The 20,389-nt window shown below is 36.8% G+C and overlaps 1 protein-coding gene across 1 annotated transcript; it reads left to right on the top strand.

Moving 5' to 3' along the window:
• Window positions 1-2,103: 2,103 nt before the first annotated feature.
• On the top strand, window positions 2,104-19,884 carry LOC138442159 (UDP-glucuronosyltransferase 2B4-like). Its single transcript, XM_069593129.1, has 6 exons — window positions 2,104-2,985; window positions 3,798-3,946; window positions 10,789-10,920; window positions 15,479-15,566; window positions 16,427-16,646; window positions 19,498-19,884. The coding sequence occupies exons 1-6, from the start codon at window positions 2,256-2,258 to the stop codon at window positions 19,775-19,777; spliced, it is 1,599 nt and encodes a 532-aa protein (XP_069449230.1). The 5' UTR covers window positions 2,104-2,255; the 3' UTR covers window positions 19,778-19,884.
• Window positions 19,885-20,389: the final 505 nt, after the last annotated feature.

The following is a 20,389-nucleotide window of genomic DNA, read 5'->3' as shown; positions in this document are numbered from 1 at the left end:
GGGTGCCTTGCCTTAAGCTCCCTTTCGTGCGAGTCTTAACAGCCAGGGCAAGTAAGTAGACCTGGCGAGCCTCCGCGCCCCAGGTGGAGATTCAGCCTGAAGTTAAAGTGAAGAGCAGAGAGACGGAAAGGGAGAGAAGAAGAAAGAGAGAGAAAGACACGGGGGGAGCCAGAGCCCCAAGAAACCAGGCCGAGAGACTAGTTCGAGAAACTGGTCTGAGAAACTGGCCCGAGAAGCTGGTCCAAGAAGCTGGCCCCATCCTTTATTGTTCAGAAGGCCTTTAATACTTTTGATAAAACACGGAGATCAGTGGGTAACACAAAATTATGTAGCGTTTGCAGCTCAGACTCTTTCTATACATCATTTTGTATACAAAAGGTCTCAGGTGATTTACATTATCTTCTGGCCAAGAGGCTTGTTAACACTTTTTGGCTCTCTTCCTTAATGAATGTTAATTTTGTTTCCCCTGAAGTGTTTTTCTTTAATCTGCATCTCCTTAAAGCATTAAAGTTACATCTCTATAGAACAAAGGTGCAGTGGGTTATAACAAAGAAGGTACTTAACTCAAAGATCTAATGTTGCTAATACCAGGTCTACTACTTGTTTTTCTATATACCAACTATATCTAAAAATAAAGGATATGAAAATTTGGCAGCAAGCATTGACTCAACAAATGAAACCTTTAATCAGTCCTATTCTAAAGATTTTGACTCCTCGGAAGCCCCTACGTTCCTAGGATGTTTTAAGCTTCCTGTGCCTCCTGCGGTCAGGAGGCCTCAAACAATCACATGCACAGCTGTAGGAGTCCTGCAGGCAGGCTAGAAAGCCATCAGAGGGTTTTTTGGATTGAAACACTCTTTCAAATGCAGAAGACTAAAGCCCTGAATTGACTTTTTCCAGAAAATGTCAGAAGAGTGGAAAAGCAGAGCACAAAAGCTGGCAGATTTTTGTTGGGATACATGCTTAGGAATTTCCAGAGGGGTCCCTGAAGTCTGAGCACGCCTTGCGTATGTCAGCTTCCTTCCTCATGACCTTGTCACGGGTGGGATTCCTCACACTGGCTCCCGGCACCCCTCTTTGTGCATATGTGGTTCCTTTTACCCAGAGTATTATTTGAGCTGTTCTTCTGCCAATCTTGAATTCACTTGTGAAATCCAAGTGACAAAGCACTTCTTTCATAAAGTCTTCACTTATCTCTCCAGCAGACAGGAGTTTCCAGCTGTGAGTTCTGAAAGCAATTTAAATGCAGTTTCCTGTGTGTAACCATCTGTTATCTTATAAACATTGCTTTTTACAGTGCCTTATAAGGCCCATACCTTGTTTTATTCTGAATTATTATTAATAATTGTACTGAATATCACTCAATGCTAGATCATCCAAAAACCAAAGGCTTTATAACTCATGGTGGAACCAACAGCACTTACAAGGCCAAATGCCGTGAGATCCCTATGGTGGGCTTTCCTATGTTTACTGATCAACCTGATAACATCACCTGATGGCCCACAGCATACCGGCTTCCCTGTCCTTCACCATCTCCCAGAGTTTGCTCACACTCATGTCCATTGGGTCAGTGATGCTATCTAACCATCTCATCTTCTGTCGTCTCCTTCTGTTTTAACTGCCCACTGTCATCAGTAGGCAGATCATTCAGACAAAATAATCAATATGGCAATAGTGATCATAAATTATAGAATTGACCAGTCAAACTTAATTGATATCTTTAGAATTAATACATTGCTCTAAAAAAATCAACACACATCTTCAGTCTTTGCAAACTGCAGGATTTCTGCTACTTTTCCATTTTAGTCCAGAACTTTCCCAAAATAATCTACATTGGTTTGAAGTTGGTCGTTTATTGTTTTTGCTGTTTCTGTGAGGGAAACAATTGTTGTGACCTCATAACCCTCCATCTTGTTGATGTCACCTTATCTCTAATTCTGTGTCAAAGTGACTGCAGACATAAGAGCCTCTCACTTGCTATTGTTTTACACTAGTTAGTCTTCTTTCTCATAGAATATAATTGATGTGTGTGTACAAGATGGGTGACAGCACTGACAAATCAATACTAAACACACTGTATAATCTGGAAACTTTCTGCACTTTGCCTTTTCACTTGATTTCCACATCTGCTGACTATTCATGTAATCTACTTTTTAAAGGAATAGGAGTTATAATTTAACTTCTGGTTGATGACTTCTGGATATAAGCCTGAGCAATAGCAAAAGTTTACAGTAGTTATTTTTAAAGGACTGCATATGAGCAAGATGTCTATGAAAAGACTCTCGCTTCTGCTGCTGCTACAGCTGACTTGTTACTTTAGCGGCGGGAGTTGTGGAAAGGTGCTGGTGTGGCCAGTGGAATTTAGTCACTGGATGAATATAAAGACAATTCTGGACGAACTTGTCACGAGGGGCCATGAGGTGACTGTTCTGATATCTTCAGCTTCCACTATTCCTAATTCCAGTAAACCATCTACTATGAGATTTGAGACTTTTCCTGTATCTTTAACAAAAAGTGATTATGAGAATTTTATAGAACGTCTTCTTGAGGAATGGACATACGCGGCAAAAGGTTCCTTTTGGTCCTATTTGGCAACAGTGAAAAGTTTATTTTGGGAATTTTTTGATACTGCTCTAAGTATGTGTAAAGACGCTGTTTCCAACAAGAAATTAATGACAGAACTGCAGGAATCAAGGTTTGATATCCTTATTGCAGATGCCGTTGGACCCTGTGGTGAACTGCTGGCTGAATTACTTAAAATACCATTCGTGTACAGTCATTACACCTCACCTGGCCATATAATTGAAAGGAAGAGTGGAAGACTTCCATTTCCACCATCTTATGTACCTGTTATGATTTCAGAATTAAGTGATCGCATGACATTCATGGAGAGGGTCAAAAATATGTTTTACACACTTTATTTTGACCTTTTCTTCACGACATACAACGAGATAAAGTGGAATCAGTTTTACAGTGAAGTACTAGGTAAGTTGGGCTTCCTGATAGCTCAGTGGTAGAGAATCTACCTGCCAAGGCAGGAGACACAGGTTTGATCCTTTGGTCAGGAAGATCCCTTGGAAAAGGAAATGGCATTCCATTCTAGTGTTTTTGCCTGGGAAATCCCATGGACAGAGAAGCCTGTTGGGCTATAGTCCACGGAGTTGAAAAGAGTCAGTTATCACTTAGCAGCGAAACGACTAGGTAATTCATGTTTTTAGTTGGTAGAATGAAGTCTTATTTTTCCTAGTGCCTTGGAAGTTGACTTTGTCTAAATATAAATTCACACAAATTTATCTCAAATAAGTGAAACAGTGAAATAAAAATATAAAATGACCCTCAGTCCAGCAAATATTATGCAAACACTTAAATTATAGGGTAGGGTAAAGCCCATTACTAGTATCGGATACCAGGAAGTCATTTACCACAGACTGAAGTACCTAGGACATCTGCAAGTGATATCCAACTAACAAAACTTCTTTTTTTAACTTAAAGTCATTAAGAATCTCATAAACTGTCTTGATAAATGAAGACATGCACATTGAAAGTTATATACATATTTGTGGTATAAGTATCCAGTTAGCTTTTAGAAATTGTTTCTGCTTATGTAGAAACAGATGTATTCCAGATATACTTTATTATCCTATACTATGCTATGTATAGATTTATCAAGAAACAGACACATTCGAATATCGTGGCCAAAACATCCCAAGTTCCTTCACAAAAATTATATAATATACACACATGACAATAGTCTCATTTGATCAAATATTTGTTGTTGTTTTTCTTTTTACTTTCAGGAAGATCTACTACCTTATCAGAGACAATGGGGAAAGCCGAAATGTGGCTCATTCGAAGCTACTGGGACATTTCATTTCCTCGTCCACGACTACCAAATGTTGAATTTGTTGGAGGGCTCCACTGCAAACCTGCCAAGCCTCTGCCTAAGGTCACCTACTCCTCCTTGCTGTTCTTTGTGAACTTTGTGTTTGCAATAGGAATATTCTGTATTCTTTATTGAGAATGTTTGATTACAGGTAGTCAGATGTGGGAACCTGGATAAAGGGAACTTCCACCTAGAAACTGATGTATTTCTGTATCAGCACATCTATCTGAATTTTATTATCATTACAGAATAAACTAGAGTACATGGAACACTTTGATAATACATCAATTAAATTACAATTTCATTATTCACACATAGAGAAGCATCATTCATTAAAGGACACATATAGTTCTATATAAAAATATATATTTCATATAAATAAAATAATAATGATATTATCACCTGGTGATGCCATCCAAACACCTCATCTCACTATAATGTTTCATAATAATTGTATTATAATTATTATAGGATAATTTTGTATATAGCATATTCCAGAAGTGAGTGCTAATATAGGCAAATGGTGTAGGCACAGTTTCTACCACCTGACAGTCCACCTGAAATGACAGAACACAATCAAGTTGTAAAAAATGTTATAAGATGGAAAGACCAGAGTGCTAAAGAAATATTCAGCATGAATCATATAATGTATCTCTGATTCACAGACAATTATGAGATCTGAAGGATGCTCAGGAATAAACAGAGGAATAGGGCAGGGGTGGAAGAAGATATGGACTTCTCTCGTAGCTCAGTTGGAAGAAGATATAAAAGAAAGGTAGGTGGAGTAGTAATGACAGTTGCCAAAAAGTCCAAGTTTAGTTTGGATAGGAAAAGGCTGAATAAAGAATATGATGCTATAGAGGTAAGTTGGAAACAGATAATTGTAAAGATTGGAAACATCTAGTAGGGGCATTGGGAAGAATATTGAAAGGATTAAGAAAGAAAGAGGTGATGGCAGTGGTTTGGTCTCTAAGTTGCGTCCGACTCTTGCCATCACATGGACTACAGACTGCCAGGCTCCTCTGTCCATGGGATTCTCCAAGTGTGAATACTGGAGCGGGTTGCCATTTCCTTCTCCAGAGGATTTGCCCAACCTGGGAATCCAACCCAGGTCTCCTGCATTGCAGGCAGACTCTTTACCGACTGAGCTATGACAAAAACCCTGAGAAAGAGATAGTCATATATTATTAAAAATAAAAAGCAAGATGTCGTCACTGGGTTGGATTGTAAATGGTAAAGAGTAGGAAGAGACCATTTAGCAGATTATTGCTAGATATAGACAATAATGAGTGAAAACTAGAGTACAGTATTCACAGAGATATCACATTAACTCATTTTTTTCTTTATTTTAAATTAATTTAATTGGAGGATAATTACTTTACATTATTGTGGTGAGTTTTGGCCTACATTGACATGAATCAGGATGATTTACTTTGAATAAATTTAAATAAATCTCTGGGTTGGGAATAAAAACATACATTTATAGGTACATTCATTTCTATTGTTGGAAATGGGCATTTATTTTAGCTAGTGCTCTGGTGAAAAGCCTTAAAACTTACAAAAATACTTTAATATTTCATCTTCATCTGATAGCCAAAACCTTAAAAATTCCTGACATTAAAAATCTTTGTATTAAATGCTGCTGCTGCTAAGTCACTTCAGTCATATCTGACTTTTTGTGACACTATGGACTGTAGCCCACCAGGCTCCTCTGTCCATGGGATTCTCCAGGCAAGAATACTGGCGTAGGCCGCCATTCCCTTCTCCAGGGGATCTTCCTGACCCAGAGATCAAATCCTGGTTTCCTGCACTCCAGGCACATTCTTTACCATCTGAGCCACTAGGAAATGTTAAATTATACTAAATCAGATACAATAAAATATATTAAAGGAGATACAATAAAAATGAGATACAATAAAATATTTACTTGGAAAATAACAAATATAAGATCACAGTTTTCTTGAAGATTAAAAAGGCATAAGCTAGGATTACAACTTTTCGGATATATAGCATAGTGGATTATTTGATTATAGGAATAGAATAAAGATTAAAATCACAGCACACATTTTAGCATAATGTCTTCAAAGTCCACCTATATTGTCGAAAATGGCAGGATTTCCTTCTTTCTCGTGGGTGAATAACATTTCATTCTGAGCACATGTGTCTCCGTGTGCGTGTGTGTGCATGTCTGTGTGTATCTATGAAACATCTTTAAATAATTCATCCATTGGTGGGCACTTAAGTTTTTTCCCTTAGCTAATTGAAAATAATGCTGCAGTTAACATGGAGCCCATATACCTCTTCTATATCCGGTTTTTATTTCCTTTGACTCTATACCCAGAAGTAGAATTGCTGGATCATACAATAGATCTATCTTCAACTGTTTTAGGAACCTTCAATGTATGTTCCATAAGGGTTAAACCAATTTACATTCCCACTGAGAGTGTACAAGCATTCACTTTTCTCCACATTCTCACAACACTTTTCTCTTCTTGGTTATAGACTTTCTAATAGGGGGGAGGTAATATCTGATTGTGATTTTGAAATACATTTCCCTGATGATTACTGATGTTGAGTATCTTTTCCTATACCGGGTGACCATTTGGAAATCTTCTTTGTAAAGGGTCTATTTTGTTCATCTGCCCATTCTTTACTTGAATTTTGTTGTGTGAGTTGTGCATATATTCTGGATCTTAACCCCTCATTCAATATGTGGTTAAAAACTTTTTTTTCCACTCTGTAGATCACATTTTTGTCTTGTTGATTATTTCTTTTGCTGTGCAGAAGCTTTTAAGCTTGATGTAGCCCCACTTGTGATTTTTCCCTTTTGTTGTGGTCTAGATGTCCTATACAAAAACATCATTTTCAAGACCAGTGTCAAGGAGTTCCTAACCTTATATTTTCTTTTAGGGATGTTATGGTATCTGGTCTTGTGTTTAAGTCATTGATACATTGATACATTTTGAGCTGTTTTCGTGAGTGGTCTGGTTTTTTGTTTTTTTCATAGTTTATCCAGTTTTCTCAGAAAAGAAAGAAGTGACTAACATTTCCACAATTGGTGATTTTGTCTCCCTTTGTTGCTCCCTTGTTGACTATTAGTTGAACCCTGTATGCTGTTCCATTGTCTATGTGTCTATTTGGGGGCCAGTACACTATTTGAAATATTGAAACTTTGTGGTAAATATGAAATTTCAAGGTGTGATTCTTTGGGCTTTTGGTAATGTCAACATTTTAGCAGTATTAGTCTTCTGGTCCATGTCATATGATGACTTTCCATTTATTTGTGTTTTCTTCTATTTCTACAATTTCTTATAGTTATCACTGTACAGATCTTTCACGTCACTGATTAAATTTATTTCTAGTTATTTTCTTCCTTTTGATGCTATTGTGAATGGGATAGTTTTTTCCAGATGTTTCATTATTAGTACACTAAGGAAACTGAATTCTATATAAGTGCGAGTAGGCATCCTTATTTTGTTTCTGATTAGAGAAAAAGCTTTCAAGTGTTCACTGTTGAGTATAACGTTAGCTTTGGGTTTGTCATATATGTTCTTTATTACATTGAGATATGTTCCTTCTGTACCCTATATGTTGAGGGTTATATCATGAAAGAATGTCCTATCTTGTCAAAAGTTTCTTGGACATCTATTGAGAAAATCAAGTTATTTTATTGTTCATTCTATTTATCCTTGCATCACAGAGACAAATCTCACATGATCTTACTATATAATTCTTTTTTTTTCAGAGTAATAATCCCTTCATTTTATTTATTTTTTTAAAGTCTTTTAGTTTTTTTTTTTAATTTTTAGTTTTACTTTATTTTACTATACAATACTGTATTGGTTTTGCCATACATTGACAGGAATCCACCACGGGTGTACATGCCATTCCAAACATGAACCCCCCTCCTACCTCACTCCCCACAACATCTCTCTGGGTCATCCCCATGCACCAGCCCCAAGCATGCTGTATACTGCATTGGACATAGACTGGTGATTTGATGCTTACATGATAGTATACATGTTTCAATGCCATTCTCCCAAACAATCCCACCCTCTCCCTCTCCCTCTGAGTCCAGAAGTCCGCTATAAACATCTGTGTCTTTTTTGCTGTCTTGCATACAGGGTCATCATTGCCATCTTTCTAAATTCCATATATATGCATTAGTATACTGTATTGGTGTTTTTCTTTCTGGCTTACTTCACTCTGTATAATTGGCTCCAGTTTCATCCATCTCATCAGAACTGATTCAAATCTATTCTTTTAACGTGCTCTTGAATTTGGCTTGTTGATATTTTGTTGAGAATTTTTGCAACAATACTCAATCTGGATATTAACTTTAGTTTTATCTTCTTGCAATGTGCTTATCTATTTGGTATCATGATCATGGTGATGACCTTATAGGATGACTTTGGAAATGTTCCTACCCTCCTCTTTAATTTCAAAGATTTTTTGAAGAACTAGCATTAATTATTCTGTGATATTTCATAGAATACATCAGTGAAGCCATCAGGCCCTGGGCCTTTTGTGTGTTGATAGGTTTTTGATTACCAATTCAATTTCTTTACTTATTAGGGCTGTTCAGATTTTCTCCATCATCCTGATTCATTCTTGGTAGGTTCTGTTTTTAAGAAGTTCTCCATTCTTCTCATATATGGATTAATAATTTCTTAGCTTATAATTATTCATGGTAGTCTCAGGATCCTATGTAATTTTTCAGTATTAGTTGGAATGTCTTCATTTCATTTCTAATCTTATTTATTTGAGTCACTTTTTTTCTTGATTAGTCTAACTAAAGATTTTCAGTTTTGTCTATCTTTTTGAAAAAACAGAGGACAAATACTATAAGAAATCACTTGTATATGAAATCTAAAAATACCAAGCTTGTAATAACAGAGAGTAATATGGTAGTTGCCAGGACTGAGAGTTGGAAGAACAGGAGAAATGTTGTTTAAGGATACAAATTTGCATTCTTAGAAAATACATACTAGAGATCTAAGGTGCAGAACAGTGAATATGCAGACATGCTCAGTCATGTCTGACTCTTCATGACCCTGTGAACTATAGCCAGCTAGTCTCCTCTGTCAATAGGATTTCCCAGACAGAAATATTGGGGTGGGTTGCCATTCAACATTTGGAATTATTCTAATATAGAAAGTAACTGTTTTTTTAATCAGAAAGGATCAGGACCACAAAGCAAAATAATTCAGAAAAAAATCCAGGCAAATACAGATTCACCTGGAGCTTTATTTAGTTAGAACTGAATTACTCAAAAGCTGACCAGACCTGTGCTGCAGAAAGCCCTGGGCACCTTTTCCTCTGTGGAGTAGGTGCTCCCAGGAGGACTCATTGAAGTCAAGTTGAAGGTCCTTCACCACAGTTAGACATAACACATCCATCTGTGACATTAATTATGCAAGTTCAGGACAAAGGCATCATATGTAAAGAAACACAGCAATATGGTCTCTCAAATAAGTAACTATACAAGTGTAAATTTGGATTATAAATAGAACTCACAGAACTATTTCATAGAATTTCCAAACTATAATACTTGACTCTTCAAGTCAGTAGTTAGTTTTTTAGACAGAGTTTGGAAATTATGACAAAGTCTAAGATGAAGAATAGGATTACAGAGCTGAATGAATGACATAAACTGATTCAGATCATGTATTTTTTTCATAGTGCTCATAGTCAGGAAAAGAAATATTAATGAATAACGTAAATCATTCTCAAAAAGTCTGTCTGGAATAAATAAATGAGTTAGCAGAATTATAATAACAAAGAACCAAAGGGAGTTGAATCTGGCAAGTAACTTCCTTCCAAGAATCTACGTTAATAATTAACATCAAGACTAATGAAGAGTCTGAGGATAATATAGTTTAATAGTATCTCCTTGTCACTACTAGTACTGGCTCTATCTTATTTCCTGCTTATACAGAAACACATTTGCACAAATATATATAATGGAAGAAATTGACCTCATATCACCCATTCTTTCCCCAGGATTTCAAGGATAAAAAATGTTTTAAAAAAATATAAAAAATGATATAAAGTCCCTCAAAAAATTTTTAATGATTTTATACTGTGAAATATTTATTAGTACAACTGACCAAAGTCCAAGATGTGAAGTTAATATGTTCAAGAGAATTGGGAGACTGGGGTGAGTGAGGGAGGGAAATCACTCTATTAGCTAACTGTATAGTATGTGATAAGAGTAATGTGTACTTTCTAATATAAAACCTGTCTACACATAGAGCTCAGCAATTCCTTTTCTGGATTTATATTCAAGATAATTGAAATTAGGATCCCAATGAGATATCTGTACAACATATTCATGAAAGCTCTATTCACAGGAGCCAAGAGGTTTAAGCAACCCAAATGTCCATCAACAGAGGAAGCAATAAACAAATATCATATATACAAACAATAGAATATTACTCACCTTTAAAAGGAAATTCTGACACATGTCATAACATGAATGAACCTTACATTAAGTGAAAATAACTAGTCAGAAAAAGACAAATACTCTACAATTCAACTTATAAGAAGTATCCAGACTAATCTCATTTGTAGAAACAAAGTAGAAAGAAACTTGCCAAAGGCTAGAGTAAGAGGAAAGTAGAGTTTCGTAATGGTCATAGACTTCCAGTTTTGTCCGATGAAAAAGATCTGGAGATTGGTTGCACAATGTGAGTATACTTAAAACTACTATACTATACACTTAGGAACAATTAACAAAGTAAATTTTATGCCATGTGTATCTTACCACAATATTTTTGTAAGAAATCTCTACTCTAATCTCGAGACAATTTCTGATTTTCTCTCTTTTTTGCTTGTATCAATCCCTTCAATAATGTATGCTATGTTGCTGCTGTTTTGTGATGGGGCAAATTCTTTTTTCACAGGAAATGGAAGAGTTTGTGCAGAGCTCTGGCGAAAATGGAATTGTGGTGTTTTCTTTGGGGTCAATGGTCAGTAACATGTCAGAAGACAGAGCCGAGGTGATTGCATCAGCCTTCGCTCAAATTCCACAAAAGGTAGATACAATAACTTAATCATGGACAACTATTTAATAAGTCTGTGAAACTCTGTAAAGAGATGATTTTAGACATTTCCTATCACTTTGTCACTTGTTCCTTTTCTTTGAAGGACTTCTGAGCACACAGCACACATACAGATGCTCTCGGGAGTTAAATTTTAACAATAAATGTAGTCATGCAATAGTGATTCAAGTCAAACAATTCCACTTTTCATTGTTTTTGGAAGTAGGGCTTAATAATTTGTAAGGTAAGAGAACATACTTCTTCAGCACCACTAATTAACATTATTAAAAAATTATGCTGATGTTGCTTAGTCATTAAGTCGTCTGAATCATTGCAATCCCATGGACTACAGCATGCTGGGCTCCCCTGTCCTTCACTATTACCCAGGGTTTGCCACGATTCATGTCCATTGATTTAGTGATGCTATCTAACCATGTCATCCTCTGCCAGCCCTTCTCCTTTTGCCTTCAACCTTTCCCAGATCAAGATCTTTCCAAACAGTTACCAGGTGGCCAGAGTACTGGAGCTTCCGCATCAGTACTTCCAATGAATATTCAAGATTGGTTTCCTTTAGGATTGACTGGTTTGATGTCCTTGCAGTCCAAGGGATTTTCAAGAATCTTCTCCAGCACCACAATTCAAAAGCATTACTCTTTAGTGCTTAACCTTCTTTAAGGACTTCTTGGGTGGCTCAGATGGTAAAGCCTATGATTACAATGCAGGAGACCTGGGTTCGACCCCCTGGGTCAGGAAGATCCTCTGGAGAAGGAAATGGCAACCCACTCCAGTACTCTTGCCTGGAAAATCCCATGGATACAGGAGCCTGGTAGACCACAGTCTGTGGGGCCGCAAAGAGTAGGACATGACTGAGTGACTTCACCTTATCTTACCTTACCTAACCTTCTTTACTATCCAACTCTCATGTCCATACATGATTACTGGAAAAAAATATAGCTTTCATTATATGGACCTCTTTTGGCAGAATGATGTCTCTGCTTTTAATATTCTGTCTAGATTTGTCATAGCTTTTCTTTCAAGAAGCAAGTGTCTTTTCATTTCATGGCTACAGTCACCATCCACAATGCTTTTGGAGCCCAAGAAAATAAAATATGTTACAGCTTCCACATTTTCCCCATATATTTGCCATGAAGTGATGGGACCAGATGTCATGAACGTATTGTTTTGAATGTTGAGTTTTAAGACAGCTTTTTCACTTTCCTCTTTCACCCACATCAAGAGTCTCTTTCAGTTCAGTTCAGTCACTCAGTCGTGTATGACTCCTTGCGAACCCATGAATTGCAGCACGCAAGGCCTCCCTGTCCATCACCAACTCACAGAGTTCACTAAAACTCATATCCCTGGAGCCGGTGATATCATCCAGCCATCTCTTCCTCTGTCGCCCCCTTCTCCTCCTTCCCCCATTCCCTCCCAGCATCAGAGTCTTTTCCAATGAGTCAACTCTTCGCATGAGGTGGCCAAGGTACTGGAGTTTCAGCTTTAGCATCAGTCCTTCCAAGAAACATCCAGGGCTGATCTTCAGAATGGACTGGTTCGATCTCCTTGCAGTCCAAGGGACTCTCAAGAGTCTTCTCCAACACCACAGTTCAAAAGCATCAGTTCTTCACTATTCACCCTTCTTCACAGTCCAACTCTCACATCCATACATGACTACTGGAAAAACCATAGCCTTGACTAGATAGACCTTTGTTGTCAAAGTAGTGTCTCTGCTTTTGAATATGCTATCTAGGTTGGTCATAACTTTCCTTCCAAGGAGTAAGCGTCTTTTAATGTCATGGCTGCAGTCACCATCTGCAGTGATTTTGGAGCTCAAAAAAATAAAGTCTGACACTGTTTCCACTGTTTCCCCATCTATTTCCCATGAAGTGATGGGACCAGATGCCATGATCTTCGTTTTCTGAATGTTGAGCTTGAAGCCAACTTTTTCACTCTCTTTCACTTCATCAAGAGGCTTTTTAGTTCCTCTTCACTTTCTGCCATATGGGTGGTGTCATCTACATATCTGAGGTTATTGATATTTCTCCCAGCAAGCTTGATTCCAGCTTGTGAGTCACTGAGCCCAGTATTATACATGATGCACTGTGCATATGTAAGTTAAGTAAGCAGAGTGACAATACACAGCTTTTGTGTACTCCTTTCCCCATTTGAACCAGTCTGTTGTTTCATGTCTGGTTCTAACTGTTGCTTCTTCACCTGCATACAAGTGTCTCAGGAGACAGTTAAGGTGGTCTGGTATTCCCAGCTCTTTAAGAATTTTCCACAGTTTGTTGGGATCCATACAGTCAAAGGTTAACATAGTCAGTGAAGCAGAAGTAGATGTTTTTCTGGAATTCTCTTGCTTTGTCTATGATCTAATGAATGATGGCAATTTGATCTGTGGTTCCTCTGCCTTTTCTAAACCCAGATTGCACATCTGGAAGTTCTTGGTTCATGTACTGCTCAGGCCGAGATAAATGATTTTTGAGTATTACCTTGCTAGCATTTAAAAGGAACATAATTTTACAGTACTTTGAACATTCTTTGGCATTACCCATCCTTGGGTTTGGAATGAAAACTGACCTTTTCCAGTCCTATGGCCACTGTTATGTTTTCCAAATTTGCTGGCATATTGAGTGCAGCACTTTAACAGTATCATTTTTTAGGATTTGAAATATTTCAGCTGAAATTCCACTAGCTTTCTTCACAGTAATACTTCCTAAGGTCCCATTTTCTTCACACTCCAAGGTGTGTGGCACTAGATGAGTGACAACACCATCATGGTTATCCAGGTTACTAAGACCTCTTCTGTATAGTTCTTCTGTGTATTCTTGCCACCTCTTCTTAATATCTTCTGCTTCTGTTAGGTCCATACCATTTTTATCCTTTATTGTGCCCATCTTTGCATGAAATGATCCCTTGGGATCTCTAATTTACTTGAAGAGATCTCTAGTCTTTCACATCCCATTGATTTCTCTATTTCTTTGCATTGTTCATTGAAGTCCTTCTTATCTCTCCTACCTATCCTCTGGAATTCTGCATTCAGTTGAGTATATCTTTCTTTTCCTTTCCCCCTTGGCTTTCACTCCCTTTCTTTTCTCAACTATTTATAAAGCCTCCTCAGATAACCATTTTGCCTTCTGGCATTTCCTTTTCTTTGGGATTGTTTCAATCGCTGCCTCCTGTACAATGTTACACACCTCTATCCACAGTTCTTCAGGCACTCTGTATATCAGATATAATCCCTTGAATCTATTCATCACCTCCACTGTGTAATTATATGGGATTTGATTTCTGTCATACCTGAATGGCTTAGCGGTTTTCCCCGCTTTCAATTTAAGTCTTTCTTCAATTCAAATCTGAATTTTGCACTCAGGTGCTCATGATAGGAACCACAGTCAACTCCAGGTCTTGTTTTGCTGACTGTGTAGAGCGTCTATCTTTGGCTGTAAAGAATATAATTAATCTGATTTCAGCATTGACCATCTGGTGATGTCCATGTATAGAGTCATCAGTTGTTGGAAAAGATGTTTACTATGACCAGTGTGTTCTCTTAACTAAAGTCTGTTAGGTTTTGCCTGCTTCTTTTAGTACTACAAGGCCAAACTTGCCTCTTATCCTAGATATCTCTTGACTTCTTACTTTTACATTCCTATCCCCATGATGAAAAGACTTCTTCTTCATTTTTTTTTTTTTCTGTTAATTCTAGAAGGTCTTGTAGGTCTTGCTGAAATCAATTGACTTCAGCTTCTTCAGCATTAGTGGTTGGGGCACAGACTTGGATTGCTGTGATGTTGAATAGTTTACCTTGGAAATGAACCAAGATCATTCTGTGGTTTTTGAGATTGCACCCAAGCACTGCATTTCATGTATGGATGTGAGAGTTGGACCATAAAGAAGGCTGAGTGCCAAGACAATGATGCTTTTGAATTGTGGTGTTGGAGAAGACTCTTGAGAGTCCCCTGGACAGCAGGATCAAACTGGTCAATCCTAACTTAATTAACTTTGAATATTCATTGGAAGGACTGATGCTGAAGCTGAAAAAGCTCCAATACCCTTGGCCACCTGATGCAAAAAGATGACTCATTGAAAAAGACCTTGATGCTGAGAAAGATTAAGGGCAGGAGGGAAAGGGAGTGACAGACGATGTGTTGCTTGGATAGAAACACCGAATCAATGGATATGAATATGAGCAACTTCTGAGAGATCGTGAAGGACAGGGAAGCCTATCATGCTGCACTCCATGGAGTGCAAAGAGTTGGACACAACTTAGTGACTGTAAAGCAACAACAAAGCAGGTTTTTTTTTTTAAATATTTGAATTGGTCATTGAAAATCTCACTTGTCTCTGCCATCATGCATACATAATTAATACATCAAACGTAGGTATTCCTATTTATGTCTTTGTATTACTAGTTACCATTACTTCATATGTCTTCATTTCCTTTCATGTCCTATGGACGGCATGTAATTATATGTATCTTAGTCAATTTAGAAATTATTAGTATAACTTTGAAGTTCAACTCATAAAATAAAGTATTTCCTTTACTTTTTAACAGGTGCTATGGAGATATGATGGCAAAAAACCAGATAACTTAGGACCCAACACCCGGTTGTATAAATGGCTTCCCCAGAATGACCTTCTTGGTGAGACTTGTCACAACAAATAATGAAAACATGAGTAACAGCCGAGCAGAGTGAGAGTGCTTCAACAGGAAACACACTTACAAAGCAATTATTAAAACACTGAAAAGGAAAACTTTACTACTCTATTATAATTTTCTTTGCTGTGAGAAAAAAAGGAGAACATATAACAGTTGTCAGTTTATTCTACATAGTCACATCCCTCACAGCCAGAATCTTTACTTCAGCTGTAATTACTTCTCACAGTGAGCTTTTCAATGATTTCCTGGATTGTTGTTCTGTCTCTGAATTCTTTCCTTATACTTATCATTTCCATTCTGTAGAGGTATGTTAAATGCTACTAAAAGAAGAACTCTTCTGCCATTACCAATGACTCTCAATTTCCTATTTAAAAAAATGCACAATCATTTTTGTGAAGCAATAACACACTTCATGATAAAATGTAGCTTTTCCTTCCTCTGGTTCCAGTGCCACTACCATTATCCTTCTTTTACCCTGACACCATTCCTATCAAACTTAATGACTTCACTATATCTTTAGGTGAATAAATTCTGACATGCCCTCCTCTTTCTTTGCACATGTGGTTTCTTTCACCCAGAATGGTCTTTCAAGTTGTTCACCTGCCAATCCTGGATTCATTTGTGATGTTCAAGTGACTCAGCTCTTCTTTCACAAAATCTTCATTTACCCCTTCAGCAGACATAGCTGTTTCTTCTCTGAGTTCTGAAAGCAAGTTAAAAGCACTTTCAATATACATAGTAATGTTATCTAAAAGATACTGCTTCTTCCAGTGCCTTATAATACCCATTTCTCATTTTATTCTGTTATAATTAATAATCTTCCTGAAATTCACTCAATCCTAGGCCATCCAAAAACCAAAGCCTTTATAACTCATGGTGGAAGCAATGGTGTTTATGAGGCCATCTATCATGGGATCCCTATGGTGGGCACACCTTTGTTTGCTGATCAAGCTGATAACATCGCTCGAATGAAATCCAAGGGAACAGCTGTCAGGTTGGACTTGGAAACAATGTCAACAAGAGATTTGCTCAACGCATTGCAGGAAGTCATTAATAATCCTTCGTGAGTATATATATATATATATATATATACATATTTTTTTTCTTTACTAGCCAATCTTTCTAGAGAAGTTCTCATCTGAAGGTGAGGGAGGCAGCCATGAGTCTTCACATAAGCACAATAAGGTGTAAGATTTGCTCAATGTTTTGAAAACAGACAAACAATAACGGGTTGTGAATGTCACATTATGTTTTTTTCATGGCTTTATGGAAAAGGTTTGTCAGCGTTTTAAAGATAGTGGAGAAATTTTGAAAACTTAATCATTAGAATGAGAAGAACCATTGAAATTCTAATGGATTTAGAAGCATTGAGAACAAAGTTATTGTAGGGAACCATGAACAATATGGATACACATCTGCCCACTCTACTTTCTTTCAGCATGTGACCTTCTCAAATGTTTTAAACTCTTAAAAGATGGTTTATTTTCAGTAAACCACCATGACATAATCCATTTCAAATTCCAACTGCATTTACTATTTTCCAAGTTTTCTATGCTAATATTTTGACTCCATCTCTGATAAACGATAAACAGCTATAACTTTCTAACTACCCAGTTTCAAATATGTATATCCTATTTATAAATGTGGGAATATTCTTGGTGTTTTTTGTTTTTTGGGGTTTTTTTTTTGTTTCTTTGTTTGTTTTGTTTTTTACTGTGGTCATTTTGTCTTGTTTGGAAGACTTATAAAATCTAAACATAATTGACTTGGGAAGAATATGTTGATATGAAAAAGTGAAAGTGTTGGTTTCTCAGTTGTGTTTGACTCTTTGGGACCCCATAGACTGTATCCCACCAATCCTTAGTCCATGGAATTTTCCAGGCAAGAACATGGGAGTAGGTAGACACTCCCCTCTCCAGAGGATCTTGCTGACCCAGGGATCAAACCAGGTCTCTGCATAGCTGGCCGATTCTTTACATCTGAGCCACCACGGAATCACGTATGTTGGGATATTCCTTTTTTAAAAAATGTTACACAATTTTTACAGCTTATTTTCCATTTAAAGTAATTACCAAATAGTGGTTAAATTTCCAGTGTTGTATAACACCTCCTTGAGCTTATGTTATTCCAGTAATTTTGCCTCCTACTCCCCCACTTGTGTGTTTCTACTCCCCCAAATCTGGTATCCAATAGATTGTTCTCTGTATCTGCTAGTCTGTAATAATATTTTGATCCCATCATTCATAAATGGAAAACAACTAGAATTTTCTAATTTTCTCAATTACAACTATGTAGATACACCTTATAAATGTAAGTATATTCAGAGTTCTTTTATTCGTGCTCATTTTTGTCTTATTTGGAATAGGTAGTTATGTTGGGATACCCCTATTTAAAAACCACATTTTCTGAAAACAGAAATATTTAATTTCCAAATCACTTCAGGATATACATGAATTTCAATGACGCAATTATATTAATATTACAAATATGATGTATATATTCCCCCTTTTTTGTCATAATGACTTTGTAAAGAAAGCATTTTGAGAATGTGTCAGTAATGGCAGCAAAATGCATTGTGTGTTTTATAAGCAGTGTTATTTAATTTTAGCACAGCTATTGTCGTAAGTGAGCAGCATAAAAAGCACTTTTTTTCTTTTTTTGAAAGAAACAAATCTTTCTTTTGCTGTTTTTATGTAAATGTACATATCTCTAGTATATTTGTATGCCTTTTTAATTTTTAATAACGTAATGTTGGTGTCAAAAATGAAAATATACTGAATGTTCATGATATGCTACATGTTGTATTTAGTAAAACAGTGTTACTTTACACATTTTAAGTAACTTCTTTATTGTAGTCTATTCCTCTTGTATTAAAAATATATTTCCAGGATTACTGCAGTCTTTGCAAAAATCCAGTGCTCCTCCTGTGTTTTTGACAGTAAAGGGAGAAAAGTTACTTCCATTGTTATTACCACACTGCCATGTTATAGCACTTTGTGATTTAAAGTACATGAGCTATATCTCTTTATTCTTCTTTCTTGTCTATTAGTCTGCCATTATTTCAGTAATAGAAACAAGTGTGTCTGCAATGCCTGAGAGTGAAATGTTGAGCCTTCTCCAGGAGGCTCCTGACAAAGAACCAGAACAACAATACAAGAACCCAAACAACAATACTAGTAAACATTCACTGAGTGTCTACTGCATGCTAGGAATGCCTCTAAGAATCAATACAATATTCTCAAAATAATTAGATAAGATACTATTCCTAGCCATTTCATATAACAATGAAAAACCGAGAAACAGATTCTATCATAATTGAGCCCTCCAAAGTAAAATTAAAAGTTTAAAAAATAAAAATGTTTTAAAATGTTAGTAAAATTAATTTTAAAAAACAATCAGAGGAACAGAAAAATTAAAAAGCAGCCAACAGAGTAAGAGTCAGGAATCAAACTGAGTCAATCTACTTCCACACTCTCAACCACCACTTCACTAATGTAAGACCAGCCCTGTCTGGACATGTCTCCAAACCTCATCCCTGATTTACCTGCTATATCTAGATTATAACATTTTGGAATACATCTACCAGGTCTATTAACAATTCTTTATGAGATAATTCAAACTTTGGACAAACATATTATGAATTACTTTTCTTTTCTTTCCCTTTGGGACAGCTTGTTCCATTCTTTAGAATACACAATCTTGTTCTCTCCCATTTTCTTTCTTTTCTTTGTAGCTTGAAAACTGTGCATTTAAGGAATCCTAGCCCATAAGCTAATATCTCAATAATCACCTCGGAGAAAATTATCTGTTTTTCTCCACTCTGTGTTGCACTCTGTTACCATCTGCAAGGAATTTTCACATTTTTATCTATTATAGCTCATTCCATAAATGATAACTGTTTGATTTTCCTTCAGCTACAAAGAGAATGTGATGAGATTATCAGCCATTCAACATGATCAGCCTATGAAGCCCTTGGACAGAGCAGTCTTCTGGATCGAGTTTGTCATGCGCCACAAAGGAGCCAAGCACTTGCGGCCAGCTCTCCATGACCTCACCTGGTTCCAGTACCACTCTCTGGACGTCATGGGGTTCCTGCTGGCCTGTGTGGCAACTGCCATATTTGTCATCACAAAATGTTGTCTATTTTGTTGCCGGAAGTTGGCTAAAACAGGAAAGAAGGGGAAAAGAGACTAGCTGTATCTGAGACTCAGCGCAGGTGTCCCCAACCTCTGAGATCGAATGCCTGATGATCTGAGGTGGAGCTGATGCAATAATAGAAATAAAGTGAGCAATACACGTAATGTGCTTGAATCATCCCAAAACCATTCCTTCCTATCCCAGTCCATGGAAAAATGGTCTTCCACGAAACTGGTTCCTGGGGCCTAAAAGTTTGGGTACTGCTGCTCTAGCACTTCTGCCTCATAAGTAGAACTCCTCCATAAAATGATGTGGGTATGTATTGAAATTTATTATTTTAATGCAAAAGTATACTAAAAAGATGTGGTTGAATTTAACTGTTTTTCACATGTTGGGTGTAGAAACAAGAACAATAAAAGTCTATTCATAGTATCCATATTACTTTGTAGATATTCAGAATTTTATCTTCATTTTTGTATAGAATTTTATAGCTTTTCCTTGCTATAGAGATTGTTCAATAATTGGAATTCTTTTGAAAGATTCACCCTTTAATTTTATTAGGGAGACCACTAACAGTTCTTCATTTTTACTGTGCATCCAGCCTCAACAACACTTCTTACCTAAAGCCATGGCAAGACACTTGCCTTCATCCAGTTAAACTCATTTGCC

Source organism: Ovis canadensis, chromosome 6 (genome assembly GCF_042477335.2).
Source record: "Ovis canadensis isolate MfBH-ARS-UI-01 breed Bighorn chromosome 6, ARS-UI_OviCan_v2, whole genome shotgun sequence".
NCBI classification, from domain to species: Eukaryota; Metazoa; Chordata; class Mammalia; order Artiodactyla; family Bovidae; genus Ovis; species Ovis canadensis.
This window is presented reverse-complemented; position numbering and strand designations above follow the sequence as displayed.

Excerpts from the sequence above, each read along its gene's own strand:
- LOC138442159 (XM_069593129.1), top strand. The coding sequence starts at position 2,256 with ATGAGCAAGATGTCTATGAAAAGACTCTCGCTTCTGCTGCTGCTACAG. Across the intron at positions 2,986-3,797 it reads GTTTTACAGTGAAGTACTAG|GAAGATCTACTACCTTATCA; the intron begins GTAAGTTGGGCT and ends TTTTACTTTCAG. Across the intron at positions 10,921-15,478 it reads TCGCTCAAATTCCACAAAAG|GTGCTATGGAGATATGATGG; the intron begins GTAGATACAATA and ends ACTTTTTAACAG.